We start from the raw sequence: 27,741 nt of genomic DNA, 5'->3' as shown, positions 1-27,741 counted from the left end.
AATGTATAAATACTTGTGTTTATAATTTTCTACTACTGCAAAACAAAATTGATTAGAAATTCCAAATTTAAAGCTATAGATAAATACAGTCTGCCCCATACATACACCATTATTTCCTCTGTAATAAGAGGCCATTAAACCTCTAATTGCACTTCTAAATCTATAATAATGTATAGTTTTATTTTCGACTCAGTTCCTAGTCAGCCCATTCTCCTTTTGGTCAACTGTAATTATTCAGAGATTTTAATGCAATACAGAGGAATATTTTTCTTGCTACCTAATTAATTTACTGAATAGAATTTTAGTCGGCTCACAAGCATCTAGTTTATATCTGAACAACTAACAAACAGCAATATTTAAATTTTTCTTAGTGTAAATAAATGGGAGTATGAAATGCATCCTGATTAAGTGTTTTATTTATTGCATTTCAGACATCAAGATGAACAGCACTGGACCCAGTGTCCCCATCCTATTTTTTGTTTGTTTTCTTCTACTCTGCACACTCATCAGGAAGTGTGAGACTGAAGAAGACCTCATTGTTACAACCAAGCAAGGAAAAATCAAAGGAGTACAACTCCCAGTTCTTGGGGGCACGGTGACGGCATTTCTTGGGATTCCCTATGGAGAGCCTCCCATTGGTCAACTTCGATTCCGAAAGCCACGTCTACGGAGCAAGTGGTCTCATGTTTGGAATGCCACCAAATATTCCAATTCTTGCTATCAAAACATTGATGATAGTTTCCCTGGATTTCCAGGATCTGAGATGTGGAATCCAAACACTGAACTTAGTGAAGACTGTTTATATCTTAATGTTTGGGTCCCAACTCCCAAACCAAAAAATGCTACAGTCATGGTCTGGATCTATGGGGGTGGTTTTCAGTCTGGAACATCATCCTTACATGTTTATGATGGCAAGTTTCTGGCTCGTGTTGAAAGAGTAATTGTGGTTTCAATGAACTATAGGTTGGGTGCTCTTGGATTTTTGGCTTTGCCAGGGAATCCAGAGGCTCCCGGAAACATGGGATTATTTGATCAACAATTAGCTCTTCAGTGGGTCCAAGAAAATATTGCAATTTTTGGTGGGAATTCTAGAAGTGTAACTCTGTTTGGAGAGAGCGCAGGGGCTGCTTCAGTCAGTTTTCATCTTCTTTCTCCTAAAAGTCACCCATTGTTTACAAGAGCCATTCTCCAAAGCGGATCTGCTAATGCCCCATGGGCAATAACGCCTCCTTTAGAAGCCAGAAACCAAACGTTAGATTTAGCAAAATCTCTCAGTTGTTTTAGAGGAAATGAGACTGAGATCATTAAATGTCTTCGGAATAAAAATCCTCAGGAAATACTGGGGCATGTAAATCCCAGTCTCTCTTCAGGCTCTCTCTTAAAAAGCAATTTTTGTCCAACTGTGGATGGTGACTTTCTCACAGACATGCCAGACAACCTAATCCAGAGGGGTCATTTTAAACAAACACAGTTATTAGTGGGAGTTAACAAAGATGAAGGGACATATTTTTTGGTCTATGGAGCTCCAGGTTTCAGCAAAGATAACAACAGTATGATAAGTCAAAAGCAATTCCAAGAAGGGATAAAAGAGTTTTTCCCAGGAGTGAATGAACTTGGAGTGGAAGCCATACAATTTCACTACACTGGCTGGTCAGATGAAGAGTATCCTGAAAATTTTCGTGATGTAATGGATGATGTCGTTGGAGATTATAATTTTATATGTCCTGCTTTGGAGTTTACCAAAAAGTTCTCTGAACTAGGGGATAATACATTTTTCTACTACTTTGAACATCGATCATCCAAAACTGCTTGGCCTGAATGGATGGGAGTCATGCATGGTTATGAAATTGAATTTGTTTTTGGCTTACCTCTGGAAAGAAGAGTTAATTACACCAAAGCAGAGGAAATTCTGAGCCGCTCCATTATGAAGAACTGGGCTAGTTTTGCAAAATATGGGTAAGTTTCTTAAGTTTCTTTCCCTCTGTCTCTTCTTCGCCTCCTTCTCTTCCTCCTCTTCCTCTTCCTCCTCCTCCTTCTCCTCTTCCTCCAAAAAATAGCCATGGGTTCGTTTGGGGGCATATCAAGTAGTGAAAACAGTAAGGGTAAACTTTATTATCTTAATCTTTAGATCACATGGATTGCGTTATTGACACTTCATAGCCACAAATTGAAATAGGTTCTTTTGGATATTTGGAAATTTGCATTAACCAGTGGTTATGTGGATCTATATATGAAATAGATGTGATTTTCATCTTGACACAGATTTATGAAAGAATTAGGTAGAGAAATTAGAAATGTGCAGAAAGAGGAAAACTCAAGATTAATTGAATTATTTCAATTATTAATTATAGATTTCAAATTATTATTTGAATCAAGATTAATTATAGAGTTCAAAAAAAGCTAAAGATGTTTAGGTTTAAGTAAGAGAGGTGAAGAGTCTAAAATGAAGGAAATGATATTCAGATCAGTCTGGAGAACTATGTTCCAGCCTCAGTGTCAAATTTTAGAAAGGACATGCATATATAACCTGGAAAGTGTCAGGTGGAAAATGACATAGATAATGAAGAGAAAACAATTCTTTCCCATATAAGTATCAATTGACAAATCTAGAGATGTTTATCTTATAAAAGAAAATGTGTAGAGTAGGGAGAAGGAGACTAATATATATCTTAAATATTTTGAAGACTATATTGGAGAAGAATGGTCAGATTTATTTTGATCAGTCCGAGATGACAGAATAAGAAGCATGATTAGAAATTGCAAATTTGACTTCATATCACGAAACACCTCTTGCCAATAAAATACTTCCTATATAGAAAGTCATAAATTCTTCAAACAAAGCCTGAATGAACAATCATTGAAGATGTAGGTCATAGGATCCTACATTAAGACCACAAAGAACTTTTAGACATTTAAGGGATACTTACTTGGACATGGTTTGGACTAGAAGGAGTCTAAAGTCCCATATGTCTTTAAGATTCTGTGATACTGTTTTATTGCTTTTCTTTCATATCTTTGGAAAACATGTCACCTTTAACCATTGACCAGATTCTAAAGGGTAATGTTTTTATTCCTTTATGCCTATTAAATTCCACAGCCTGGAATCCAAGGTTATCCACAAACTATCCTCAAAACTTGTATATAAACTTATATTTCATTGTTACTCAAGAGGAACACCATTTTTCTCACTCTCTTCCAAGAATATTACTACTTCCTTTCTTTGTTTTGTGTTCCTTCCCCATGCAAAGAGAGGCTTTATAATGTGGTAGAAAGATAGCATGATATGGAAAAAGGGATTCCACTCAGGAAGCTATTTCACCATTATAGGTGTTAGTCTAAGTAACTGCAAAGGAACATAATTAAATATTTAGCTTTTACAATATATATGGCATCATGGCACCATATATCAAAGTCACAGGTACCATGAAAATAAGAGAAAAATCAGACAGCGATAGTCTAAGAGTTGTAAGGGACCTGGAATATGTGTGAAACAGTGGATAGAAGACTAGACTTGGAGTCAGAAAAAAGAGGGGAGTGGGATTCAAACATAACATTATGTATTTACACTGATATCTCCCACCTTATTACTTCCATAGATTTTATTATGGGAACTGTTCCTTTTGATTCAATAAATGCTGTGTCTGTATTTGTCATTGGCACTATTTTTAACTATTATCATTCTATTAATATAGTCTTTGTCTTTGTCTATCCATTTGTCCCTGTTGATCTGTATATGTTTATACACACAGACACACTTACATGTTTATATAAAATCTATTAATTAGCTAATCAGATAGCATCAAATTATTGCTACAGTCATTCATCTAACTTTTCTCATATTCTTACTGTATTCTGATAGAAACAGCTCTCAAAAAATCACTATTCTGCTGTTCTATTATTATTTATGCAATGTTCTGACTTGACTATTGTACAGGTGGATACTATAACCACATTATGAAACGTATAAAAATGTTGGGATATCAACTTATTTTCACTGGGCTCACTGACAGCATCATTAGTAAAACTCTAGTATTATTTTGGGCAATGAGAAGAAACTGTTTCTCATCTCTCTCTTTATCATGTCTATCTTATTTATCCATTCATGTATCCATCCATCTATCTTATTTCTATCTAGATATATAGTTATAAATGTTGATAGATAGATAAAATAAATCAGTATGTCATCTGATTTTTTTTTCTATTTAGGGATGTTCACATTCTCCCTGTAACAACTTGACTCTAGGAGAATTTACTTACTGAATTCTCTTTTTCTTTTTTATTTAATTATAGAGCTTTTCTTTGGTTTGATTATGAAATATAATGTCATGCTGGGTTTCTCGAAGGTGCTAAATGTATGAACTTTTAGTGATATGTCACACAGTTTCAGTTTCAATCTTTTCCTTGCACATTTTATATAGGATAGGGGGCACTCAGTGTGTGGGCTTCTTAAAATCCCCCTTTCAAAGATTTCTGGTAGTATTGACTTGATGCTGAATAATTATTGCAGATTGCTCTGGTGCTAAACACTAATTGCATTTCTCAGAGAATTGTTTCATTTTTTTTCCCAAAAAATTTTTCAATTGATTTTTTTTATTTTAAACTATGTATGATTTTACAGTCTTTTGATTAAATCATACTTAATATCATTGAATAAAATTAGTAAGATGTATACCTGTTGATAGCCTTTCCCATTGTTCTTTGGACTGAAGTATGGACCTAACTGAATGTCAGTTTCTGATTTGCAACATTGGTGCCTTTTTGATTATCTTATACCTACAAGTGGCCTTTTAAAGTATCCCCTTGTCTTATTTTTTCCCTTTCACTATTACATCAATTTGGAACATATTCTATCTCTCTCATAAGCAGGGATAACATTCCAGATCCTCATTATTATTTTTATTATTTCTTCTTCTTTGCTTTCATCTTCTTTGTCTCCTTCTTCTCCTCTTCCTTCCTCTCCTCCTTCTCCTTGTTCTCGTTTTCATCCTCCTCTTCCTCCTTCTTTCTTCTTCTTCTTTGTCGTCCCTGTCTCCTCCTCCTCCTCCTCTTCCTTGTCTTCATCTTCCTCTTCCTCCTTCTTCTTTCTTCTCCTTTTGTCTTCTTCTCCTTCTTTCTCCTTCTTCTTTCTCCTTCTTCTTCTTCTTCTTCATTATTATTATTATTATTTTAGATGGAAGGAATATATAACCCTTTGGGGACATCCTAAATGAGTGTGTCCTAAATGAGTGTGCTAAGCATCATCAGCATAGATTGCTGTGTTTTTCATGACTCCAAAGCTGGAAATAAAACTGGAGAGTGTTGAGAAGGTTGGCAAGCCAAGAAAATAAACAAAATCACAATGGTCATCTGAGTTTTAAATTAAACCTACAAGTTTATGGGATTCTCCCTATTTCTTTTCTTAACAAGTAATTCAATTTCTCTGGAACATCTGAAGAAGCTTCCAAAAGGCTTCTATTTAGATGCTCACCCCACATCTAGAGATTAGTAAAATGTTGTCTCTTGAGGCATCTTCTGTTATATTTTAATTGGTTCCATTATTCTGATCTTGCTTTTCCCCAAAACAAAATTAACCTATGCCATAGGCTTGCCTTTCCTTTCATGTATTTTATTGCAGGTCTGGAGGAAGAACTGGGTAGGGGGAAGGGTTTTGCTTTTATAATTCTGAAAGAACCTGGATAAGAAATTCTGTTTCTTGGTTGGGGCAGAAATTTCAGATTTTTTCCAATATGTTAAGGAGAGAATTTCTTACCTAAACTTATGAGCTTTATTAATTTATCTAGTATTTTATTGAAAATCTTATCACTTCCTCTAAATATCATCCTTTCCATCCTTAGGGACTTTTATTTCTGCCCCTTTACATAAATAAATTGTATTCCTGTAATCATATTTATAGCTATGTTTTATGGCAGAGACAGTTTTGAGGGCCCCAAGGATTCTGAAGATCTTTGTTCTTAGGTGTGGCTGATATCTCCAACCTCTGACTCATATAAGAAAAGTGAAGGGAAATAGAGACTAAAGTACTGCCCAGAGGCAGCAAGTGTTTTCTCTTCACCTGAAGATAGAGGTATGTTCAGAAGAGACTAGAAGGGACTATGTGGTCTAGAAGGTTTGGTTCTTCCCCCTTTCTTGTCAGACTGAAAAAAATACTGTCTGAAAGTGAGCTTGTTCTCCAAGATGTCTGCTGATACACTAGATTGTCCTGTTACATGGTTTACTTTTGTAGTCTATTGTTCCTTATTATTTAAAGTTATACTTAATGTGCTTTCCAACCATGTTGGGAAACATGATTCATATTTCAAGACACTAAATATAAAGCAATAAATCCAATCAATTAATAATAATAATTTATATCTCCACTGACTAGGGACCAGTACTTGTTCAATGTGAATTAATTAAACTGTACATAATATTGATGTCTCTTTGTTGCTTACAAAGGAATTAAGTAGCAAAATGATGATAACAATAATTTATATTTACATAGTATTTTATATAGCACTCTTCTCATATCATCCCAGTGCTTCAGAAAAAGAAATATTGCCTTTATTTTACAAATGAGAAAGGTGAAACTTGGGCCCTCTCATTTGAAATCCTAAGCTTAATCATCTCTACCAAATTACTAATATGTTGTCTTGATTCATTTTCACTTGTATTTTCATTTGATGTTCACACCAATTCCTGGAGACAGAGAGGGATTATTATCCCTGTTCTACCTATTCAGAAAGTGAGAGTCATGGAGATTAAATGATGCATAGTGACAAACTCAGATATGGACCCTTGTTGTCCGATTCCCAATCTGCTGTATTTTCTATTGAGACAAGTTTTTAAAGTATTAAAACGAAACACAATTAATTGTTCTGATAGATTTTTCACCAAAATGTTTAATATGCAAAATAGACAATAAGTAGTTTTGATAAAATTCTAGGGGCAGCTAGATGATATAGTGCATAGGGCACTAGTCCTGAAGTCAGGAGAACTTGAGTTCAAATTTGACTTCAGACAATTATCACAAACTAGCTATATGAGCCCGAGAAAATCACTTAATCGAAATTGCCTCTCAAAAAAAAAATCAAGAAGAACTGATAAAATTCTATATTAATTATAATAATTCTTTAAATCCTTTAAGGATTATGGATAGAGCCTTAAGTTTTCCTTTTTGGTGGGGAGAGAAGAGGGCAATTTATGTTCTTAGAGAATGGTCTAGATGCAGTGGTTCTCAAACTTTTGTTCTCAGTATTTTTATGTGGTTCAAAAACATCAAGGATCCGTTCAAAGAGTTTTTGTTCACACAGGTTATATTTATAGCTATTTACTATATTAGAAATAAAAAATAATGTTGAATTTGTAGACCCTCTGAAAGGGTTTCAGAGACCCCAATTGGACTACACTTTGAGGACCACTGGCTAGAGTACTGAGTTTAGTTGATTTTTGCAGAGGTGAATGAGACGTACCAAGATGAGATCTAAACCAGCACTTTCCAATTTTGCACTCACCTCTCTATGCATTATGGCTCACAGTTTCTTATGATGTGGCAAAGGATTTTAAGCCAAGACAGAATAATGAACCTTTTCCAGATAAGTGAGTTTCGATAGCACTAACTACCATGCTAAAATCTGAAATGACCTCACAGTCAGCAAATAGTAAGAAAAAAAGTAAAAAAAAATTGCTAGTCATCTTTATTTAGGAAAAAATCCAAAATTTTCAAACACATTGCTGAGAGCAACATTTTTACTTGGATTTTTGTTCTCTTTAAGATTTAAATTTCATGTATTTTTAGGGGAATCTTAATCTTTGTGTTTCTTATTCATTTACACGGAGCGTTGCTTTTGTTAGAACTGGGTCCATGTCCAAGAAGCCTTCTAAGCTTTTTAAGATACTTTCCCTTAGCAGAGAAGTCATTTTTGGAAAATGTTAAATGGAAATTTCTGTACAAAGCTTCCAAGGTTCACTGCAAAGTCTATGTTTCAGCCAGATTTATTACCTACATAAGAGAATGAGAATCGCATGATTATTATCTCTTCCAGTAACACACTCACTCTCTCTCTCTCTCTCTTTCTCTCTCTCTCTCTCTCTCTCTCTCTCTCTCTCTCTCTCTTTTTCTCTCTCTCTCTCTGCCCCCACTTTTTTATAGCAGTATAGCTTTTACAACTAGAAATGACCTTATCTATCATTCCAATCTATTCAGTCAAATTTAAACATAATTGAATCCAAAATAAGAAAATAAATAAATTATATGTCAAGCACTGTCACAGAGTCAGTTTTTGAGAGGCACAAAAGACCTTAGCCTTCATCAAGTTCAGTGTACCCAAAAAGAATTCCTATAAATTTGTGCCAATTGGTTATCTACCCTCTGCTTGAAGGTGACTGAGGGAGAAGAGCTTGCACTTTCTAACCAAAGTATTCCACTTTAAGAGAATGCCAACTGGTAGAACATTTTTTGACATCAATACTAAATTAGCCTCTTTGTAACTTTTACCCATTTCTCCTAGTTTTGTTCTCTGCCAACAAAGAGGGGCCTTCAAATATGGAGGCAGTCCTGATGCCCACATCTCCTCCCCTAAGTCTTCTCTTCACCAAAATTAAACTAGCATTTATATAGTGGGACTTAAGACACTTCACCAGACTGCTTACCTTCCTTTAGATACTCCCCAGTTTATCAACATTTTTTTCTTAAGCCTGAGGTTATACAGAGAATGAAATAAGAGCATGAGCCCTGACAAAGTCCATTGGTACTATTAAATAACTCTTCCTTAGATTTCACATCTATCTACATTTTTTTTCTATCTGCAAAATATGAATAATAATATTAATATACAAGGTTGTTGTCCATATAAAATAAGATTGCCGATTATATTTTGTTAACCTTAAAATCTTATTTAAAAATCACCTATTATGTGTAAGGCACATATATACACACACTTTTAATATGCATGTATACAAATGTATGAATATATAGGTGTGTGTATCAACAAACATTTGTGTGTGTTTTTGTATGTGCAGAAAAAAAGATGTATCTATAGATATATCTATACGTTAGATGTAACAAATCTATATCTTTAACTCCTTATCACCTTCAAGAAATTTGCATTCCGGAGAAGCAGGCAGATGATACATACAAATAATTAAAATAGAATGTACGATGTAGGAGAGAAAAATTAAAATTCTGGCAAAATTACCCAAGGAAAATTTGAAATAGGAGAGAACAGATATAAATATAGGAATCAGGGAGAGCTTCTGAACAAAACTGTTCTGTAGACATGAGTTTGGGAAGAAGGCTTTCAAAGGCAGATATCACTGGAAATTTAGCTGAAGTAATAAGATCTTTGTAAATGAGTAGAGATGGAAGATGAAATGTCACACTCAGTGAACTACTATTTACTCCTCTCTGTTTACGTGTGAAGAAACTAGGACCCAGAATGGTTCAATGATTGTCCCAGAGTAATAATCAATGAAAAGAATTTGGGGTCTTTAGCCTCTATTCTTTCTACCATGCTTGGGAGCTGATTGTTCATATTCATACTGATGAAATTGTGGATCTTTTGAATTATTAGAATACATGTACATAACTATGTCATATTTCAAAAAAGGTTGTGTAACGTAACATATAATAATTTATTTTCATGGAGCAGTAATCATGATCAGAAGACTGTGAGGGCCATAAAATTGAAAAACATAAATAGAGTTGACCATATTCTTGACAGAATTGATAGAATGTATGATATCTTGATGAGCTCAAACTCCATCCTTCAGGGATGTCTACTAATAACTACAAAAGGATCTGCTGATTAAATTTTTTTGGTGATGGATTGCAAATTATAATCAATTTCAATTGCCCAACTCCATCCTTTCCCCTTTGTTACCATCCCTTTGATGTTCACTTAACCCTACTTCTGTCCATACCAACATAGATCTAGAGTTTGAAAGGCTAAGTTCATTGAACACAAATCTTGCATTTTATAGATGATGAGCTGGCTTGTGGGGAAGTGACTTGCTTATAATTATACTAATTTTAACAGACAGAGCTGGGATTTTTACCTCCCTCCCCCATTCCCACTATAGTCCTTTCCTCTATTCTGTTGAGCCTATCTTCTGAGATACCACAACTGTTAATGCATCTACCTGCTGAGAGCTGCTGGCTTTCAGAGAGCAGAACTGTTTTACCCTATCTCTTAAAACTTTATTATTTAGTCTAGAGTTACTGTAGTTCACTGTACTTAAACGTCCCCAGAGCCTGAACGGCTTTGCTCAGGTACCTTTTTCCTGAAATCAGGGTCTTACACTATCCTTGTATTAATTAACAAAACTTAGTCTTTTTTATCCCAATATCTATTACTCACAACAACAATTGACATTGAAATAGTACTCGAAGAATCTCAAAGCATTTTATTTTTATCATCTTATTTAAGTTTCAGAAGAAATCTGTGAGGTTGGTGCAATTGTTAGTCTCCTTCCCTAACTCAAAGACCTTGTCATTTTTGCCGATTAACAAACACTCCCATGTGTCTGAGGAAGGATTTGATTGCAGATATCTCATTACACTGCTTCATTAACCTAAACTCTTCTTATCAGCATTGCAATACATGGCTAATATCTTAATAGCCAAGCCTTGGGCCTACCGATGTTATACCCGTGATATGACATTCTCATGTTCCAAGATATTTGAGCAACATTAGCCATAGTAATTTATAGAGGCGAAGCTTAAGAAAGATCTAACACTCAAAAGCCTGCTGAGTAGACATAGGGAGTGGCTCAAATTTCTTTGACTAAGGAGCATATTAAAGGAAAGCTGATAATCATGACTGGAGTACTGGATAAAGCTCCAGGGCTGGAATCAGGAATACCTGAGTTCAAATCTGTCTTCAGCCCTTAGCCATGGAAACCTAGGCCTGTCACTTGATCCCATTTGCCGTAATTTCCTTATATATCAAATAACAGAAGAAAGAAATGCCAAACTATTCTAATATCTTTATCAAGAAAACTCCAAAGGAGGTCACAGAGTCAGACATGACTGAAATGAACAACAACAATAATGGATTTAAATATGAAAAGAAACCTGAAATCTCTGTAGTCTAGTCCTTGAATTTTATATCATCTGTATCTTCAGATATATCCCCCTCAACTCTCATACCCAGAAACGTATCCTCCCATAAGAAATTAACAAATAAATATATGTGAATAATGTACATATATATGTGTGTATTATATATATAATATTATATATATATATAGGGAGTATATATGCATTATAGTATATATATGTAGATAAGGCAGGTATATAGATACGTGTGTGTGTATATGCATACATATATTTATACATATTTGTATGTACATATATATATACATATACACATACATGGGGGAGGGAAATCAAACACTGAAGTAAAACAAAACACTGTATTTCCTAAAAGTGAAGTAGAGGTAAGTTCCATAACTATGCCCCTCTAACCCCTGATACATTTTCATGTCTCTTGAACCAATCCTGATAAATATCAGCATTCTGCATTCATTATGGAAGTCAGGTTTTGTTTTGTTTTGTTTTGTTCTATTTTTCTATTTTTTTCTATTCACATTAAAGCTTATTTGCAGTAAAGGTGATGAAAGTGAACATAAGAGAGTTCAGTTCTAAAGACCTCGGTCACACACAGGGAGTGACTGGCAGAACTGCCTTGCAGCAGACCTTGCCTTCTTTCTACTACACCCTGCTGCCTCGTGAATAGTGGTAAGTAGTGGACATAATGATGTAGGATGATGTTTAGCTCTTCCTTGCATGTCTGTAAATAGGCTTTTCCCTAGAGGGTTATGGGCTGATTCAGGCTTCATGAAGAATATGATATTTCATTGGCTATTAAATGATGAAAAGAAACTCAGTTGTAACGTAGGAGGAAAGGGGAAAGAAATAAATGTTTACATAGTGCCTACTATAAATGCTACAAATATTTTCACAAATGTATATATACACATAAATAAATAAATATTTACTCTCTCTCTCTCTCTCTCTCTATATATATATATATATATATACACACACACACACACACCTATATATAGATACACACTTATACACACACACACACACACACACACATACACACACACATTATTCATTATATATTTATTTGTTAATTCCTTATAAGAGGATGGGTTTCTGGGTATGAGAGTTGGGGAGATATATCTGAAGATAAAGGTGATATAAATATTTGATTCTCATAACAATCCTGCAATATAAGTGCTCTTATTATCCTTATTTTAGAGTTGAATCAGCTGAATAAACAAATCAAGGTTAAGTGACTTACCTAGGGCCTTACAGGTATTAATTGCATAAATTCAGATTAAAATTCATCTTTTCTGAGTGTGTGTGTGTGTGTGTGTGTGTGTGTATGAAAAGATGGGGAGGGGTATATGCTTTTTCCTTTATATTTCTTGAATTTAAGGAAGAATTGTATCAAGATGGACAAAGATCAATAAAGTGAAAAAATAAATGCGATTGAACTTCTCACATTTTCAATTGTCATCTATATCATAAAATTAACACAATTGTCATTTATTTATCTGCTGAGATAAATAACATAAGCTATTATTTCTCATGCAAGCTAAATATTAGAAAACAAAGCCAGGATTCTCCATTTTTTTTTAATAGTTGATAACATTAGGCCAAATTGTGTAAGATAAAATACAAACAGGTTAAATGTAAAGTCCTATATTTTGGTGTAAAACATCAGCTCCACCAGTATAGGACTTAGTAACTTGTCTGAGAAACAATCTAGGAATTTCAGACACAACAAACTCAATATGAGCATTTATCTCCTGCAAAAGAAGATGGGAACCGGTTATTATTAGCCAGGAATGAGACTATGATCATCCCTATTCTACCCTGCATTTTGCATTTTGCTTGCCTTATAAGAACAGACATTGATGAGTGGGAGAATGATCTGAGAAGGACAATTAGGCATTATGGGAAAGGGGGAGCTGACCAATTGTGCTTGACTTCAGGAGAGAGCTCTACAAACAATGAATAGAAGTTATAAACAGGCACATTTTTCAATGATGTAACCCATAACTTCTTAACAATTTATCCCAAAGTGGAATGTACTGCCTTGGGGGAAAGTGACTTTCCTTTCCTTGGAGATCATCAGACAAAGGCTAGAAGACTATTTATTGGGGCTGTTGAAAAGGATTTATTTTCGTTCATATTTGATTAGTCCAGACACTCCACAGCCATAGCTTCCCTCTCCAGGTATCTCTGAGGCAGAGTCAGATGGGAACTTTAAAAATCTATGCCACATATAAAATGATCATATCCATTCACTATATTATTTCCAAGCACCAGAAATATGGAATACTAATTTCTAAAGGTCTGACCTTCTTTTCAGGTAATAGTTTATAACCTTGAAAAATCTGGATATAAAGTCCTTAGAACTTTTCCAAAGAGTTAGCAATGCCTTGAATTTTTATGACAACTATTATGAGTCACAAGAGCAACATTTTTATTTCCCAAAATTTTGCAATAAAAATAATAGACTTGGTGTTTAAATAAATATACCAAAAATGTTGATAAACATATACATATATATATGTATATATATATATATATATATATATATATATATATATATATATATGTATATAATATATTGAAATAAAAAATATTTAAGCAGTCAGGCCTGTTTTCCACCCCCTGAAAATTCATCCCCTGATTTTATGTATATTATTAAGCCCCTGAAATCAGAAAATATTCATTCATCATCTTTTCTTTTCTTTTCTTTTTAAAGAAGTCTGTCAAAAATAATTTAAATCAAATAGTTTTCTTAAGTAGCAGAAAAGGGGGAAAATGTCACTGGAACTTAGCACTAAGATGGTTTCCTAACAACTGCAATATTTTGAAAAGTTTTATGCTGTCTTTAGTGTAGAAGTTCTTTCTTCTTTTAATTGTACAATGCCTAAAATATTGTGACTCAAGTTATAATTGAATTTAGGCATAGAACCTTGACCTTGAATTCCACTGGCATACAAAATTTCTGATTGAAGAAACTTTCTGTACCAATTCAGGTCTTTCAAAGCAATTAAAACCTGAGATGATAAGGGACTTGCCCAGGGTCAAACAGTTAGCATGTATCATAGTTGATAATTAGACTTAGGTCTTTTCCATTTGCAAGCCAGCTTTCTTCTCAATATGTTATGCTGACTCCCATATATCACTGAATTTAAGAAAAACGATTCTTCTTTCAAAAGATGTACAGTTAGGAGTTTCAATTGATAAATGATGGAGTTTCAATTGATAAATGACGGACAAAAGCAGCTACACCCAAAGAAAGAACACTGGGAAACGAATGTGAACTATCTGCATTTTTGTTTTTCTTCCCGGGTTATTTATACCTTCTGAATCCAATTCTCCCTATGCAACAAGAGAACTGTTCGGTTCTGCAAACATATATTGTATCTAGGATATACTGCAACATATCCAACATATAAAGGACTGCTTGCCATCTAGGGGAGGGGGTGGAGGGAGGGAGGGGGAAAAAATTGGAACAGAAACGAGTGCAAGGGATAATGTAAAAAAAATTGCCCTGGCATGGATTCTGTCAATATAAAGTAATTATTAAATAAAAATTTAAAAAAAAATGTACAGTTAGAATAGAGAAGAACTACAGTGATCTTATAACCCAACTGTTTTGTGCAACAGATTAAAATTCTGAAATGCAAGGACATGAATTGATGGTCCCAATGTCACATAATTTTTCTTGATTTCAATTCCTATGCTGGTTATGCCATACTCTTTCCTTCTCAAAATACATTAAAAGGAATGCCTCTCATTTCTCACCATCTAATCTTATATTAAAAGATGAGAGACTTTAGGAAAATCATTAAGTAGCCATTGATCTTAGAGGTAGTATGTACAGTGGCTAGATAATAAGCCTTAGAACCCAGGAAACCTAGATGTAATTTTTGCCTCTTATCCAAACAGATTTTGTGATCTTTGGCAAATCCTTGAAACTCTCGTTATTGTAGGTCATCTGTAAGAAGATAAGTAACAGAAAAGGCCACACAACCTGTCTTTGTCAAAGGAGTTTTTGTTTGTTTATTGTTTTCCTTCTCTAAGATATTCCTATATACTCATCAATCCAAGATCCAGTTTTCATTCTTACTTTTCACCTTAGACTTATGATACCCAAAACTGCTATCAATGAGATGGTAGAGATTATTGAACCCTCACTTCTCTCCCACTATTCTGTTAAAACTGTTGTCTTAAAGTTCATGAATGGCTTTCCAATTGTCAAATATACTGGCCTTTTTCTCAATATCACCAAATTTCTGATGTGGAAGGAACTTTGGGAGCTCTAAGTCCAAGCCATACATAGGAATGAATCCCAATTCAATCAAAGAAGAAGAAGAAGAAGAAGAGGAAGAGGAAGAGGAAGAAGAAGAAGGAAGAAGAAGAAGAAGAAGAAGAAAAAGAAGAAGAAGAAGAAGAAGAAGAAGAAGAAGAAGAAGAAGAAGAAGAAGAAGAAGACGACGACGACGACTATTGCTCTGGTTTAAAAAAATCAAATTACATTTTATTTACATTTATTTTGTCTTCTTCTCATCCATTCTCACCCATCTTGCAGTAGAGAGGGGAAAATAAAACAAAATAAACAAAACATTTGTTACCTATGTGTACATTTAGAAAAAGAAATTCTCATATTGGCATTGCTCAAAAATGTGTATCTTCCATATGTTTACTTGTTCTAGACGATCCACAGTCTTCTTATTTACTCATCTCCCTTTTGGCTACCTTAAATCTTTATGCTTCTTGGTGTTTTTTTTTTTTTTCTAGACATCAGGGTTCAATTAGTTTCTTTATATTCTATGCCTTTTGCTCTGATGACAAGGATATTAATTTCATTTTGTCTATTCAAAAGTCTGGATATAATTGCTACTGAGTAAAATAATTGTTAATCTATAGAAGTATCTTATCTGCAGCATTTGACACTAGAACGGCTCCTTCATCTCAGTACTTTCTTCTCTACTTACTTCTGACGCTCTAATCTTTATTAGCTCTGCTTCAATTTCTCTCCCAGGCTTTTAATCAAGTGACTCTACTTTCTAATTTTTTACAAAGGGTGTTGTCCATGACTCTGCCCTTCTTTGCTCTGTATGCCCACCTTCTCTTACAAAATTTATTTAACCCTTTAGTTTAAAATGGTATTTTCCCATTGATCTATATCAGGACTTTTCAACTGGAAGTAATTGTTTTCCTTTACAATCCTATATGTTTTATTTTATGCATTTAAAATTCTTTTTTTTTTTTCCGAGAAGAGGTTCCTAAACTTCTCCAGATTAGCTATGAGTTCCATGTTGCAAAAAAATAAATCCAGACCCTGTATTCAAGAGTCTAGATTTTGAGTTCTGAACACTTTTCCTGTGCTGAACAGTGACATCTCCAATTATCTCTGAAACTTTTCTATCTATAAGGTCCACCAATATCTTCATCTCAATATTTCCAAAGAATGACTTCTTTTCTTTCTATAACAAGCCATATTTCCACATTTTCTATTTAGCTATTTCTGTCATTAGTACCACTATTGACATAGTTTCCTCCTTTCCCTGTTTTTTGTTTTGTTTGTTTGTTTTAATTATTATTCTTTATTGCTCAGTTAAATCAGAGAATCCGTATTACTTTATATTTGTCCATAGAGTAGTCACAATATCTCTTAATTTTGCATATGTAAAATAAGGATTGGCCTAGATGATTTCAAAGTTTCATTGCCACTCTAAAATTGAGATCCTTTTAAATCAGAATCTTGCCCTTTTGCTCTTAATACATCTTCATATTTCACTCACTAACAAATTGTTGGTTCTACCTGTCAAACTTTCTTCTCTTTCCCATTGTTATCATCACTTTAGTGTACCTTCATTACTACATTATTAAAAAGTCTACTTAGTCCACCATCTTGTCTATTTTCTTTAACATTTTTTTCCTATGAAATAGACTGTTTTAGAAATCTTTTTTTAGGGATTTCTAGGGATGATTAAACTAACTCAGCTTCTGGGACTGAACTGCTATGATACAATCATAATTGAGTATAAAATTCACCTAACCCTTTATGTCTTAGTAGCCCCTGCTCACATGGGACATCTATCAATCTACCCAGGAACTCTGGCCTAATTAAACATATTGTCATTTTATGTTTTAATACATAATTAACTCTCTTCTTTCTACCTCTTGCTCTTGTAGTATAAAAATTGATTTATAGTTCTATTTACCATGTTAAGACTCCTTAGATCAAAACTAAATTCTCTGGTTCCCATTTCCCTATAGGTACCATATCTTCCTTTAGAATGCAAGCTCCTTGAAGATGGAGTGTTTCACTTCTGAATTTTCCCAGGGACTAGCACATTTATAAATACTGAATCATTGGGTCCTTCCATTTAATGGGACCTTTCCATAAGGTGACTTCAGCTACAATAAGGTACCTCCCCAAGGATAGCACCAGTTTATAAGGACATGATATTTTTATGCATTGTTTACATGTCAATATTTAAACTTGATACTTATGAAATAGATTGACTTCCATGTTGGTAATTTTAGAATACTTGAAATCATATGTGCAGAAGCTACAAAGAGGAAAGTACAGTCAAGCTAAAATTAGAAAAGGAGAAGTCTATGGGCAAGTTAGAGTTTGTAAAAGATTGTCAACTTGCCATCCAGTCTAATTATTATCAGGACTATAATTAGATTATCTGTCAGATAATATTTCAAGTACTTTCCATAGTAAAGGGGGGAAAAGCTCTTACTCTCTGATTCTATGTCTCGTGATTATTTATTTAACTGGAAAATTTGAATTCTTTGGATGAGGGTCAAGCATGGAAAAATACCCTTTGGTAATCATTAAGTGACCATGATGAAATCAGTATTTTTTTTTCAGAATTTAACATGAAAAAGACAAAAAGAAAAGGAACACAGTGGGATCTGTTAGAAATATTGGGATTAAAATTAAAATAACATCAGAGGATAATTTAGGACTGACACAAAATAACTAGGCTATCTCTTTTAGAGGAGTAAACATCGAAAAAAATTTCTATATAATGACATTTAATGGTGCTGAGAAATGCTGTTTTTCTTCTTGGATCACAATAGAAAGAGATGAGAAAATCAGAGCCCACAAAATGAAAACAAGGAAGAATGATCAGAACCAAATTTTTCTTTTTTCTTTTTTTTTTCGAAGCAATTGTTTTCTTATGTTGATCACAAATTCAGAGCCAGACAAGTCCTTGGAGATTATCAAGTTCAGACCTGTCTCTTAACAGATGAGGAATGTGAAACCTGAAACAGTTCAATGAACTTGGCCAAGGTGGCCAAATACTTAAAGTTTACAAAATGATATAAAATATATATGCAAAGATTTGGTAAAACTATATATATGTATTTTTTTCTTCCTCTCTCCCTAGCATTTCCCCCTCTATTTTTTCCCTTCATTCCTTCCTTCTTCTCTTTCTCTTTTCTTTCCTTCCTCCTGCTCTCCCTCCTTCTTTCCTTCCCTCCCTTTGTTCCTTCCTCTTCTCCTCCCTCCCTCCCTCCTTTTCTTTCTCCCTTTCTTTCTCTCTTTCTCTCTTCTTCTCTTGCTCCCTTCCTCCCTCTTTCCCTTCCTTACTTCTTTCCTTCCTTCCTTCCCTGCTTTCCTTTCTTTCTTCCTTCTTATCTTCCCTTCTACCTTCTTTTCTTACTATCTACTTTCTGCCTCCCTCCCTTCCTTCCTCTCTTCCTCTCTCCCTTCCTTCCTTTCTTTTTTCCTTCCTTCCTTCCTCCCTTTTTCCCTCCCTCCCTTCCTTTCTTCCTTCTTTTCTTCTTTCCTTTCTTCCTTCCCTTTCTTCTTCCTTCCTTACTTTCTCTCTTAATTTCTTTCTCTTTCTTCTTTTCTCCTGTTATTTCTCTCATATCTACCTAGCTACTTACATATATACCATGTTATTTGAACATCACAACAATATCTTTAAGTAGCTGTGAGATGTATTCCCTCCATTTTATAGACAAGTAAACTGAGGTTGGGAGGTTAAGTGATTTAGCTATGGCAATTCTGATGTGAAGAATCCAGCCTTATTGATCTCAACTATGCTATACTCTTTCTACTAAGTGATACTGATTCTCTTGAGGAAAATAAAATAGCTCAGTACACATTTCACTTTAAATTCTAATGTTCATTACCATAAAACAGGAAGAAATAAAATATGGCCTTCACAGTTGAGGAGCACACCAGGATAGCACAGAGGAAATATATTCATATGATTTAGTATTTATTTAAAGATCTTTGGGGGACCTCCCTGTTCAACTCTTTCACAATATATTCCTTTATTCTGTGGACTGACATTGTATTACTTCTATTGTTATTTCTTTATACTCATCCCATAAACTCTTTCAGTCTATCCCTTACCTAAAAATAATTTTAAACCTAAAACAGAAACTGTTCATATTGGAATCAATACTGCAAGAACCATAATAGGGACTAAGCCAGGGAATGAAATATGGCATTAGAACATGCACTTCTTAAAACTCCTAATTGAGTGACCTTAGAACTTCCTTCTCCTTTCTGAATTTACATTTCATGAATTAATTACTGGGTTAGGTAATATTTCAGAATTCTTCAAATTCTGAGTCTATGGTCCACATATGCCAATAAAAATATTCTATAATCAAAATGCCATATCTCCTCCATAATGGATTTGAGAATCAAAGTATATTTAATCTAATTATATGGATAATTACATTTTCAAGCTTGAAAGAAAGCTTACTTGCTCAAATTTATCAATTAAGGATTATTATGAAGTCATATCTACTCAGGACATTACTACTTTAAAAAAAAGAAAGCATTCCGGGAGGCTTAGTAGATAGAGCAACAGCCCTGAAATCAGAAGGACCTGATTTCAAATCAGACTTAAGACATTTAACACTTCCTAGCTTTGTAACCCTGAGCAAACCATTTAATCCCAACTGCCTCAGCCAAAAAAAAAAAAAAACTTTCAAATTTTATCAAATAGAAAGTTCAGAAAAGTGTCTTCCCTCCCCTGAATACTACTACCTTTGACCAATCCTTCTACTTTATCATGATAGAGGCAATCAACTTGCACAATCTTTTTGCAGATTCATTGTAGAGAGACAAGCCTTATGAGTTTATCCATAAACAAATACATCCATTTGGTAAAGGATAATAGATTCCCTATCCTGGACAATTCAATTATTTTTAGAGTTTAAACTTTTATTTATATACCTAGTTAGCAAAGATTTATATCTGTAATTATATTTGCTCCAAGATTAGAGGTAAATATGTGTTGGGCAAAAATAATGAATCAAGGTATAGAAAACAAAGTCCAGTGTGTGTGTGTGTGTGTGTGTGTGTGTGTGTGTGTGTAACTCTTGTACACACTGCCATTATAAAAGAGAAGAAACTGAATTAGCCTTATTTAACTGAAGCTTATTATACAATACAATACAATAAGAAATAAAGTTAGGAAGATATGAGATAGTTGGATTAAGAAAGTTGCAGTCTGTGTTTGTTTATCTTTGTCTCTAATCTCAGCCTCTGTCTTCTATTTTTCTCTCTGTTTCTCTGAATTTTTTTCTTTCTCTTTTCTCTGTTTCTTCTTCTTTATTTCCTCTCTCCTGTCCCTCTCTATCTTTTTGTTCTCTTTTTTCTGCTTCCTTCTCCTCTCTTCATCTCGCTCTCTATCTCTGTCACTTTACTCTATCTACATTGTCATCTCTGATAAAATATGGAGTCCTTACAAGAAAACACCTGTTCAGTTTTGATTTTATATCCGAAGTGCATAATATTACAGAGTAAGTTCTAAATAAATGCATGTTGATTGATTGGCTTTTGACAGATTGATTTTATCTGTGAAATATAGTAGTCTGTGATCTTGACTTTGAATCAGGTGTTCAAGTTTCTATCTCAAGTCATTTTGAGACATTTTTAGCACATTCACTTCCCCACTAAAGGCTTTATTTTGGATTGTTATTCAATCATTTCAGTCACATCTGAGTCTTCATGTCTACATTTGGTGTTTTCTTGACAAAAATACTATAATGGTTCATCATTTTATGTGAAAAAAATGTGGCTCATTTTATAGAGGAGGAAACTGAGGCAAATGATTAACTGAGGTTAAATGATGTTCAGAATTACAAAGTTTGTGTCTGAGGCCAGATTTGAACTCAGGAAGAAGAGTCTTTCTAATTCCAGTTTCCACACACTATTCACTCTATTATCTGGTTAACCCTGGACTTTATTTTACCAATGTGCAAAGTTAAGGAATTTAACTAGATGTCATGCTATGTCCTCCTTTCCTAGGAGTCTATGAATCTAAAACAATGAACAAATAAGCAGAACCGTTTTTAGAATAGTTGAAATACAATTCCTTTTGTGAGTGATAGGGAGTTTCTTCTTTTTATACAATATGGAACCTATTGATTATTCACTTACACAAAGTTCAAATATTATTATTTTTCTGATTTTCCTGACTATAAGTGTTTAGGATCACTTCTTAACAGTGCTGGAAAGGTCCTCAATGACCATTTATTTTAATTCCATTATTTTAAAGATGAAAAAAATACTTAAATAGGTCTAATGATTTGCACAAAAGTAATATATAGAAGAGGTGAGATTTGAGTCTAGATCCTCTGACTGCAGAGTCAAGATCCTTATATCATGTTATGTGGATAGATAAGCAATGCAAGTGTCAAAGGACAAGATTGGGATTGTCCTTCTTGGTTTGCTCTCATCTCTGATTTCTTTACTTCTCAATTATTTTTGGAAATTTGTGGATCAATGCGTAATTTAATCATTGTTTTATCCCTTGAATATCTTTAGTACAATAACCTTTTACTTCAAATTTCTGATTAAAGTAATTTAGAATTTAACAAATTTTTCATATATGTGTGTATATAAAGACATATTTACATTATATATGTATACATACATACACACATGTACACAGAGGCATATACTTGGGTGTTATTTTTGATTAGATAACTTAATATTTCTATTTTCCACTGTAAAAGTTTATACTATGTACACACATATACACACATATATGCATATTATAATATCATATATATTATATGATAATATAGTTTATATATTATAATAATGTATGTAACCTATAATGTGTGATCTTTTAATCCTTTGGCATATATCTTTGATAGTTCTCTTAATCAGCTTCTGTAGTATTTGATATCTGTTCTTAGAGTATTCCTTGAAAATTTTATCTTTCCTCTTATGGTGTTTAACTATAACAAAAACTTCTGTGTACTGTCTTTTGAGTAGGTACTGAAAACTTTTTACACTTTCTGTTAAATATTCTGGGGAAATGAATTTGTTCAGAATGACCATGATAAAAATATTCTAAAAAACACCTTATTTTAGCATAAGCATCTTTTCAGATTTATTCTATCAAACAAAAAAAGATCATTTTTCCAAATTCCAGTCTGAAAATGCCCATCGCCTTTCATCATATTTTCAGTGACCTAGTTTTCTTTAATTTTCTAGAGGTTTTTAGTAGCTCCCTGGCTTCATCTCTTATGTCTGATAAAGGATTATGGATAATTACCACCCTCCACCCATTATTCTTTGATTTTGTTTTCCTGAGAGATATGATCCTTGAGTCCTTAGATAATATTTTATACTTTTTCATATGACTCAAAGCTTCTACCAATCTGTGCCTTGTTATCAATCAATTAGCATTTATTAAATGTTTTCATTGGCCCTTGCAAGGAACTAACAATGTAATGTTTGAGGTTCAAAATTATTGAAAGGAGAAGGTCGCCCTGAAAATATATGTAGTGGATGTTGAAAAATCATTTTAAAAGTAGTAGGCACAGTGTCAATTCCCTGAAGTATTCAAAGGGACTTTCCCAGATTCAAATACTGGCAACCTCAATACAGTTTTTTAATGTGCCAGAGGCTTCCTCCTTCTTTGGCAAACATTCTTTGTTTATGAATTGAGAGTTTAGTTTCCTTTTAAAGGAAACCTCTGAGAGTGGAATATTTCAGAAAATTTACATTCTGAAATCTGGACTTGCTATGAAATTAAAGACAACAGCACAAGGGATTTTATTTTTAAAGTAATCATACCTATAATAAAGTTATATTTGCATAAATACTCAAATAAATATGTTTTTATTTTGTTTTTTGCCATCAGAAATTTCTTTTTATTATAACTGAACATGATGTTTTAAAATTATACTGTCTCTCCTAATTGAGCTCAGAATCCCAAATTTCCTGGATCTAGAATCAAAGGAAAAAAGCCCAATTCCTGTTTTAATCTGTTGTAACTGTTTGACAAGTTACAGCCTTTTTAGCCCGCAGTTTGCTCAGTTGGAAAACTGAATGGTTTGGATCAGATGACTTTTATGGCCACTTCTTTGTCTGACTCTGATGTTAGGATTTTGTGATTCTATCATCCCTTTTGATAGAGGTTATTTAGAAATAAAGCCTCTCGGTACCTAGAACCACCATTCACTAATCAGCAGAGCAAGACAAGGATTATGAAAATGTCAATAACTTCAAGGTCATAAAATAAGCTATGAACTAAGCTGATATTTTGGTTTAGGATGCTGTTTATTACAATGGAAATGTATAAAGTATAAATGTATAAAATGGTTCTTGGTCTTTTCAGGACACTGAAATACTGCCATTAACACCACTTCATTTCTTTCTTCATAGCAATGTCTGTACTATAATGGGAACATGATGGCTGTTTAACGAAAAGTTATGTTTCTTTCATTCTTTTCTTTGTATCCTCAGCAGTGTATGAAGTGTATTAGGTACACTAGATGAGTATATGGGGTGTATTAGAACCTCAAAAAAATCTGATTTGATACTATTGATATTGTTTGAGAAACTGAAGAACAGATCTTACCTCTGATACTAGCTATGTGACCCTAAACACAAAAAAGAACTTCTAACCCTAAATCTGTGCTGAAAGACCCTGGACAAGCATCCTTGTGCTCTGAACAACTATCTAAGTATCAAAGATAGAGAGAACGTGCCAAATAGCACTAGAAAATTAAATTTCTTCGTCAGGGAGCATCTTCTAACAACAATGCTCCATTCTGCTTCAGCTCTAGTCTTATCCTCTCTAATTTCCTCATGCTCCTATTTAGGATTTTGAAGTGCATTGGCTATATCTTTCATGGAAGAATATAATAATGGTTCTAATCATGGTTTACTTATAATATTAGTGGTAAAAGAATGAGGACAATGCCAAGAATCAAGCCAGTAGGGCCCAGTCACTCTGGAATTTGAACCCATTCTAATGGAAAGTTTGATAAGAGTTATGTTCTGACCCTGTTTTCACTATGCCATTTAGAGTAGTTTTGAAATGTTTTGTTTCATTTTGGTGTTTTTGTTTTATTGTTTTCGTGGGCTGATTATTAGATTTGAGACAGTAAGAGGAATCAAGGAAAAATCTCCATGATATGGAATAGTAATTACTTCACATGTTAAATAGTTAAAACTTCTTAAGATATTTAACACAGGTTATTTAACTTTTTTGTATCCCGGAGGCTTCACTGATATGCTTTGTCCCCAAATGGGACAGAGAGGAATGGAAGGGTTATTATCCATTTCTACATCACTAAAGGGGATGCCCACATCACTGCCATCACATAATAATTGGATCTTTCACCTGTGCTTCTAAGTAGAATGCATGTACATCGATCAATTAAAAAAAATAAGATGCTTTGCTATACAAAGGGATCTTTGACCTCACTAATGAAGGCATTCCTTCCACATCACAATCTGTTTACATCTTTTCATCCAGTATGATTCATGTCTATATCCTCTTGTAATTGCTCTGCTGGAAATCCACTATTCTGAGACCTTCTTTGAAATCCTGCTTTGGCCACTAACTAGTTGTGAAACCTTGAGAAAGTTACTCCGAATGAGCCAGATTTGTTATTTGTAAAAAAGAAAAGGATAAATGGAGTTGGACTAAATGAGTTTGCAAGTATCTTCCAGTTTCACATCTAAGCTTCTATTATCTTTGTATATTGTGTGGGTATCAATGGATCACACTGGATGTCTTCCTTATCTGACTAACCTGCTTCCTTTCACAACTTTGGTTTTGGGAACAATATCTTTCTTTTCTTCCATTCCTTTTTTTCCTTTTTTTGGAGGATTCAAAGGAATTTGTAATTATGAAAATACAAAGTGAAGAAATGTTGATGAGGAGAAAAATGAAAAAGTTGTGTCAAAAGAGGTATAGAAAGTAGATCTTAACAGGATATGGAAAATGATCAGATAGCAGAAGGAAAATGCACACGTGTGACATGATTTTGTAAGAACATCCAGAGTGCCCGAGTACAAAAATGAGAAGAGTCAAAGAAAGGGCCCACTATTAAATTTTGAGGGGAAGACAACTGATTGTAATAACATTTATATACACAGTTTCCACACATCAACTCATTTGAGCCGCCTAACTGTCCTGTGATGAGATTTCCTGTTTCCTATATAAGAAATTTCTATTTTCTATTTCTATTTCTATATAAGAAATGTAAGACTCAGAGAGCTTAATTAACTCACCCATAGTCATACAGCTGACCATTATCAGAGACAGTTTAAGCATTATTTTTACTGACCTCTAATCACTATATTGTGTTCAAAGGAAGATATTAACGCGATTTTTCTTCTTTTGAATCTGCCAAGGAAAAGTATAACTGAACCAGAAAGGCTGGGACAAAAAAAAATGTCCAATTAGAGAATTGAAATCCAAGAAAAAGAAGTAAATAGTAAGAAAAGATTCAGCAGCTTTTGTCAATTCAAGTTTTAAGGTTCCAGGAAACCACATTTTGTTCTAGCTGGCTCCAGAGAGCAAAAGCTGTAGAGACAGATCCCAACCTGAGTGATGGAACAATTTGTCAGCAATGAGAACTTTCCCAAATCTAGTTGTTAGGCTCCCCCTTCTTTGAGTTATACTATTAAAGGTCATATGAGCACACTTTAGGTGTTTTGTAGAGCACATTGTTGGTTAGGTAGGGGGTAAATTAGTTGGCCTGTGAAAAATTTCAAATCTAGAATTCTGTGGAAGTCAGATTCTGACTGTGAATGTCCACAAGGGAAGAGGCCTACTAATTAGCCCATTCCTCTTCACTACAATGCCTTCCACAGATGCCTCTTAAGTTGTTTTATCTCCTTCCTAAATAAACAGCAGAACAACCTACCATGCCTATCCATTAGAATGTAGTCACAACTGGAGAAAATCTGATGTCATTCACATAATACAAGTTGGCAGCCAAAAGACTTATGTACAATTTCTGTTCTTCTTGCCTTTGTTACTATCTGCCTTTTCCTCATTTGTAAGATGAAGAGATCTAATTAGAGAATTTTGAAGGATTTTTTGAGCTTATGAAAGGCCTTCATTTAATTGATTACAAAACAGAGGTCCAAATGACTTGGTCAAGATTACAGTTTAAAATGATAGATGAAATGGGATAGGAATAACTGTTTTGGTATTATAAACAAGTTGCTTCTTTGTCAGTTTGTTTTTCATTGAAAATCCTTCCTTTTCAAGAGAGATGCTCTTTGCATTTCTCCTCAAAGCTATGCTGTCATTTGGTCTTCCATGATGAGATGCAAAATAGCCTGTTCCTTCTGACCTTTTTTTTTTTCTTTTTATCAATTGCAGGAGGCAGGAAACTGCCTCAGCATCTGATGAATAGCATACTGATCCATGATTTTATTACAACATATAAGGATGACACTGATTTACTTCAGAGAGAAAAGGCAAAAGGGGAAGACAAGATGGAAGCTTACCCACAGTACTGATTCAGAATTAAGGCTCTCGCTAAAAAGAAGTAAAAATACTCTGTAGGCCAGTAATCAATCAAATGGAGCACTTTATCACATGGGCTAATACTTCAACTCATTGACATTTGAATTATGGTCAGTTTTTAATTACTTCCATCACTCAATATGGTACTGACACAGAGTTAATACTATATATACATATACATACACACACACACACACACACACACACACACACACACACACACACACACATATATATATATATATATATATACGTTTAGCATTTACATTGGACACCTTGAGACACTGCACTGAGCCATGACTCAAGGAAAGCTGGGGGAAGCACTTTGTTTCTCTTTCCTATCTTTCTGATCAATTATCACCTATTCTATGTTCTAAAAAACAATATAGACACCATAATGTCATCCCTCAGAACTGAAAAGCAAGAATCAGAACTGAGCTGTTCTGTCTCATTTTTTCCCAAGAAAACAGACTATGGGAAGGGATTAAACATTTTTGTCTACAAATAGTCTGGCCTCTTAGTTGTTATTGAGTTGCAGACCTGGCTGGAGAATAGAATAAGAGTGGTGGTTATATTAATATTGTCCAATGCTATGGATAATTAGATGAGCTGACCCAGATGTCATGGGTTTCCATCATGCTCAAAAATATAACTTGGCATCTGATATTGTACTAACCCCTTCCTGATCCCTAGCGTCTGAGGAAAATTTGATAGACTTAGGCCCATGAGTCCAAAACAGGTATTGATTTTTGTGCTTTAAGGGACTAGTCAGCTGTCATCCTTGTCATGGGGAAGTCACAAACCTAGTTAAGACTACCTGTAGACCCCAAGAACTAGAGATATGCCCTCATCTGGATAGGGGATCCTGAGGGTAAAAGTGTGGAAGGAAGATAGGGAATCAATGAGCGATATTGGATCATCTGTTTTCCCAATGGAATATTT

The 27,741-nt window shown here is 34.0% G+C and overlaps 1 protein-coding gene across 1 annotated transcript in view; it reads left to right on the top strand.

Annotated features, from left to right (window-relative positions):
• The window catches only part of BCHE (butyrylcholinesterase), a 90,629-nt gene that overhangs the window by 6,655 nt on the left and 56,233 nt on the right, over positions 1 to 27,741 (top strand). The window contains exon 2 of the mRNA XM_051983123.1: positions 432 to 1,956. Coding sequence (XP_051839083.1) covers positions 440 to 1,956 — 1,517 coding nt within the window. The 5' untranslated portion in view covers positions 432 to 439. The remainder of the gene's footprint in view (positions 1 to 431; positions 1,957 to 27,741) is intronic.

This window comes from Antechinus flavipes, chromosome 3 (genome assembly GCF_016432865.1).
Source record: "Antechinus flavipes isolate AdamAnt ecotype Samford, QLD, Australia chromosome 3, AdamAnt_v2, whole genome shotgun sequence".
Taxonomy (NCBI): domain Eukaryota; kingdom Metazoa; phylum Chordata; class Mammalia; order Dasyuromorphia; family Dasyuridae; genus Antechinus; species Antechinus flavipes.
This window is presented reverse-complemented; position numbering and strand designations above follow the sequence as displayed.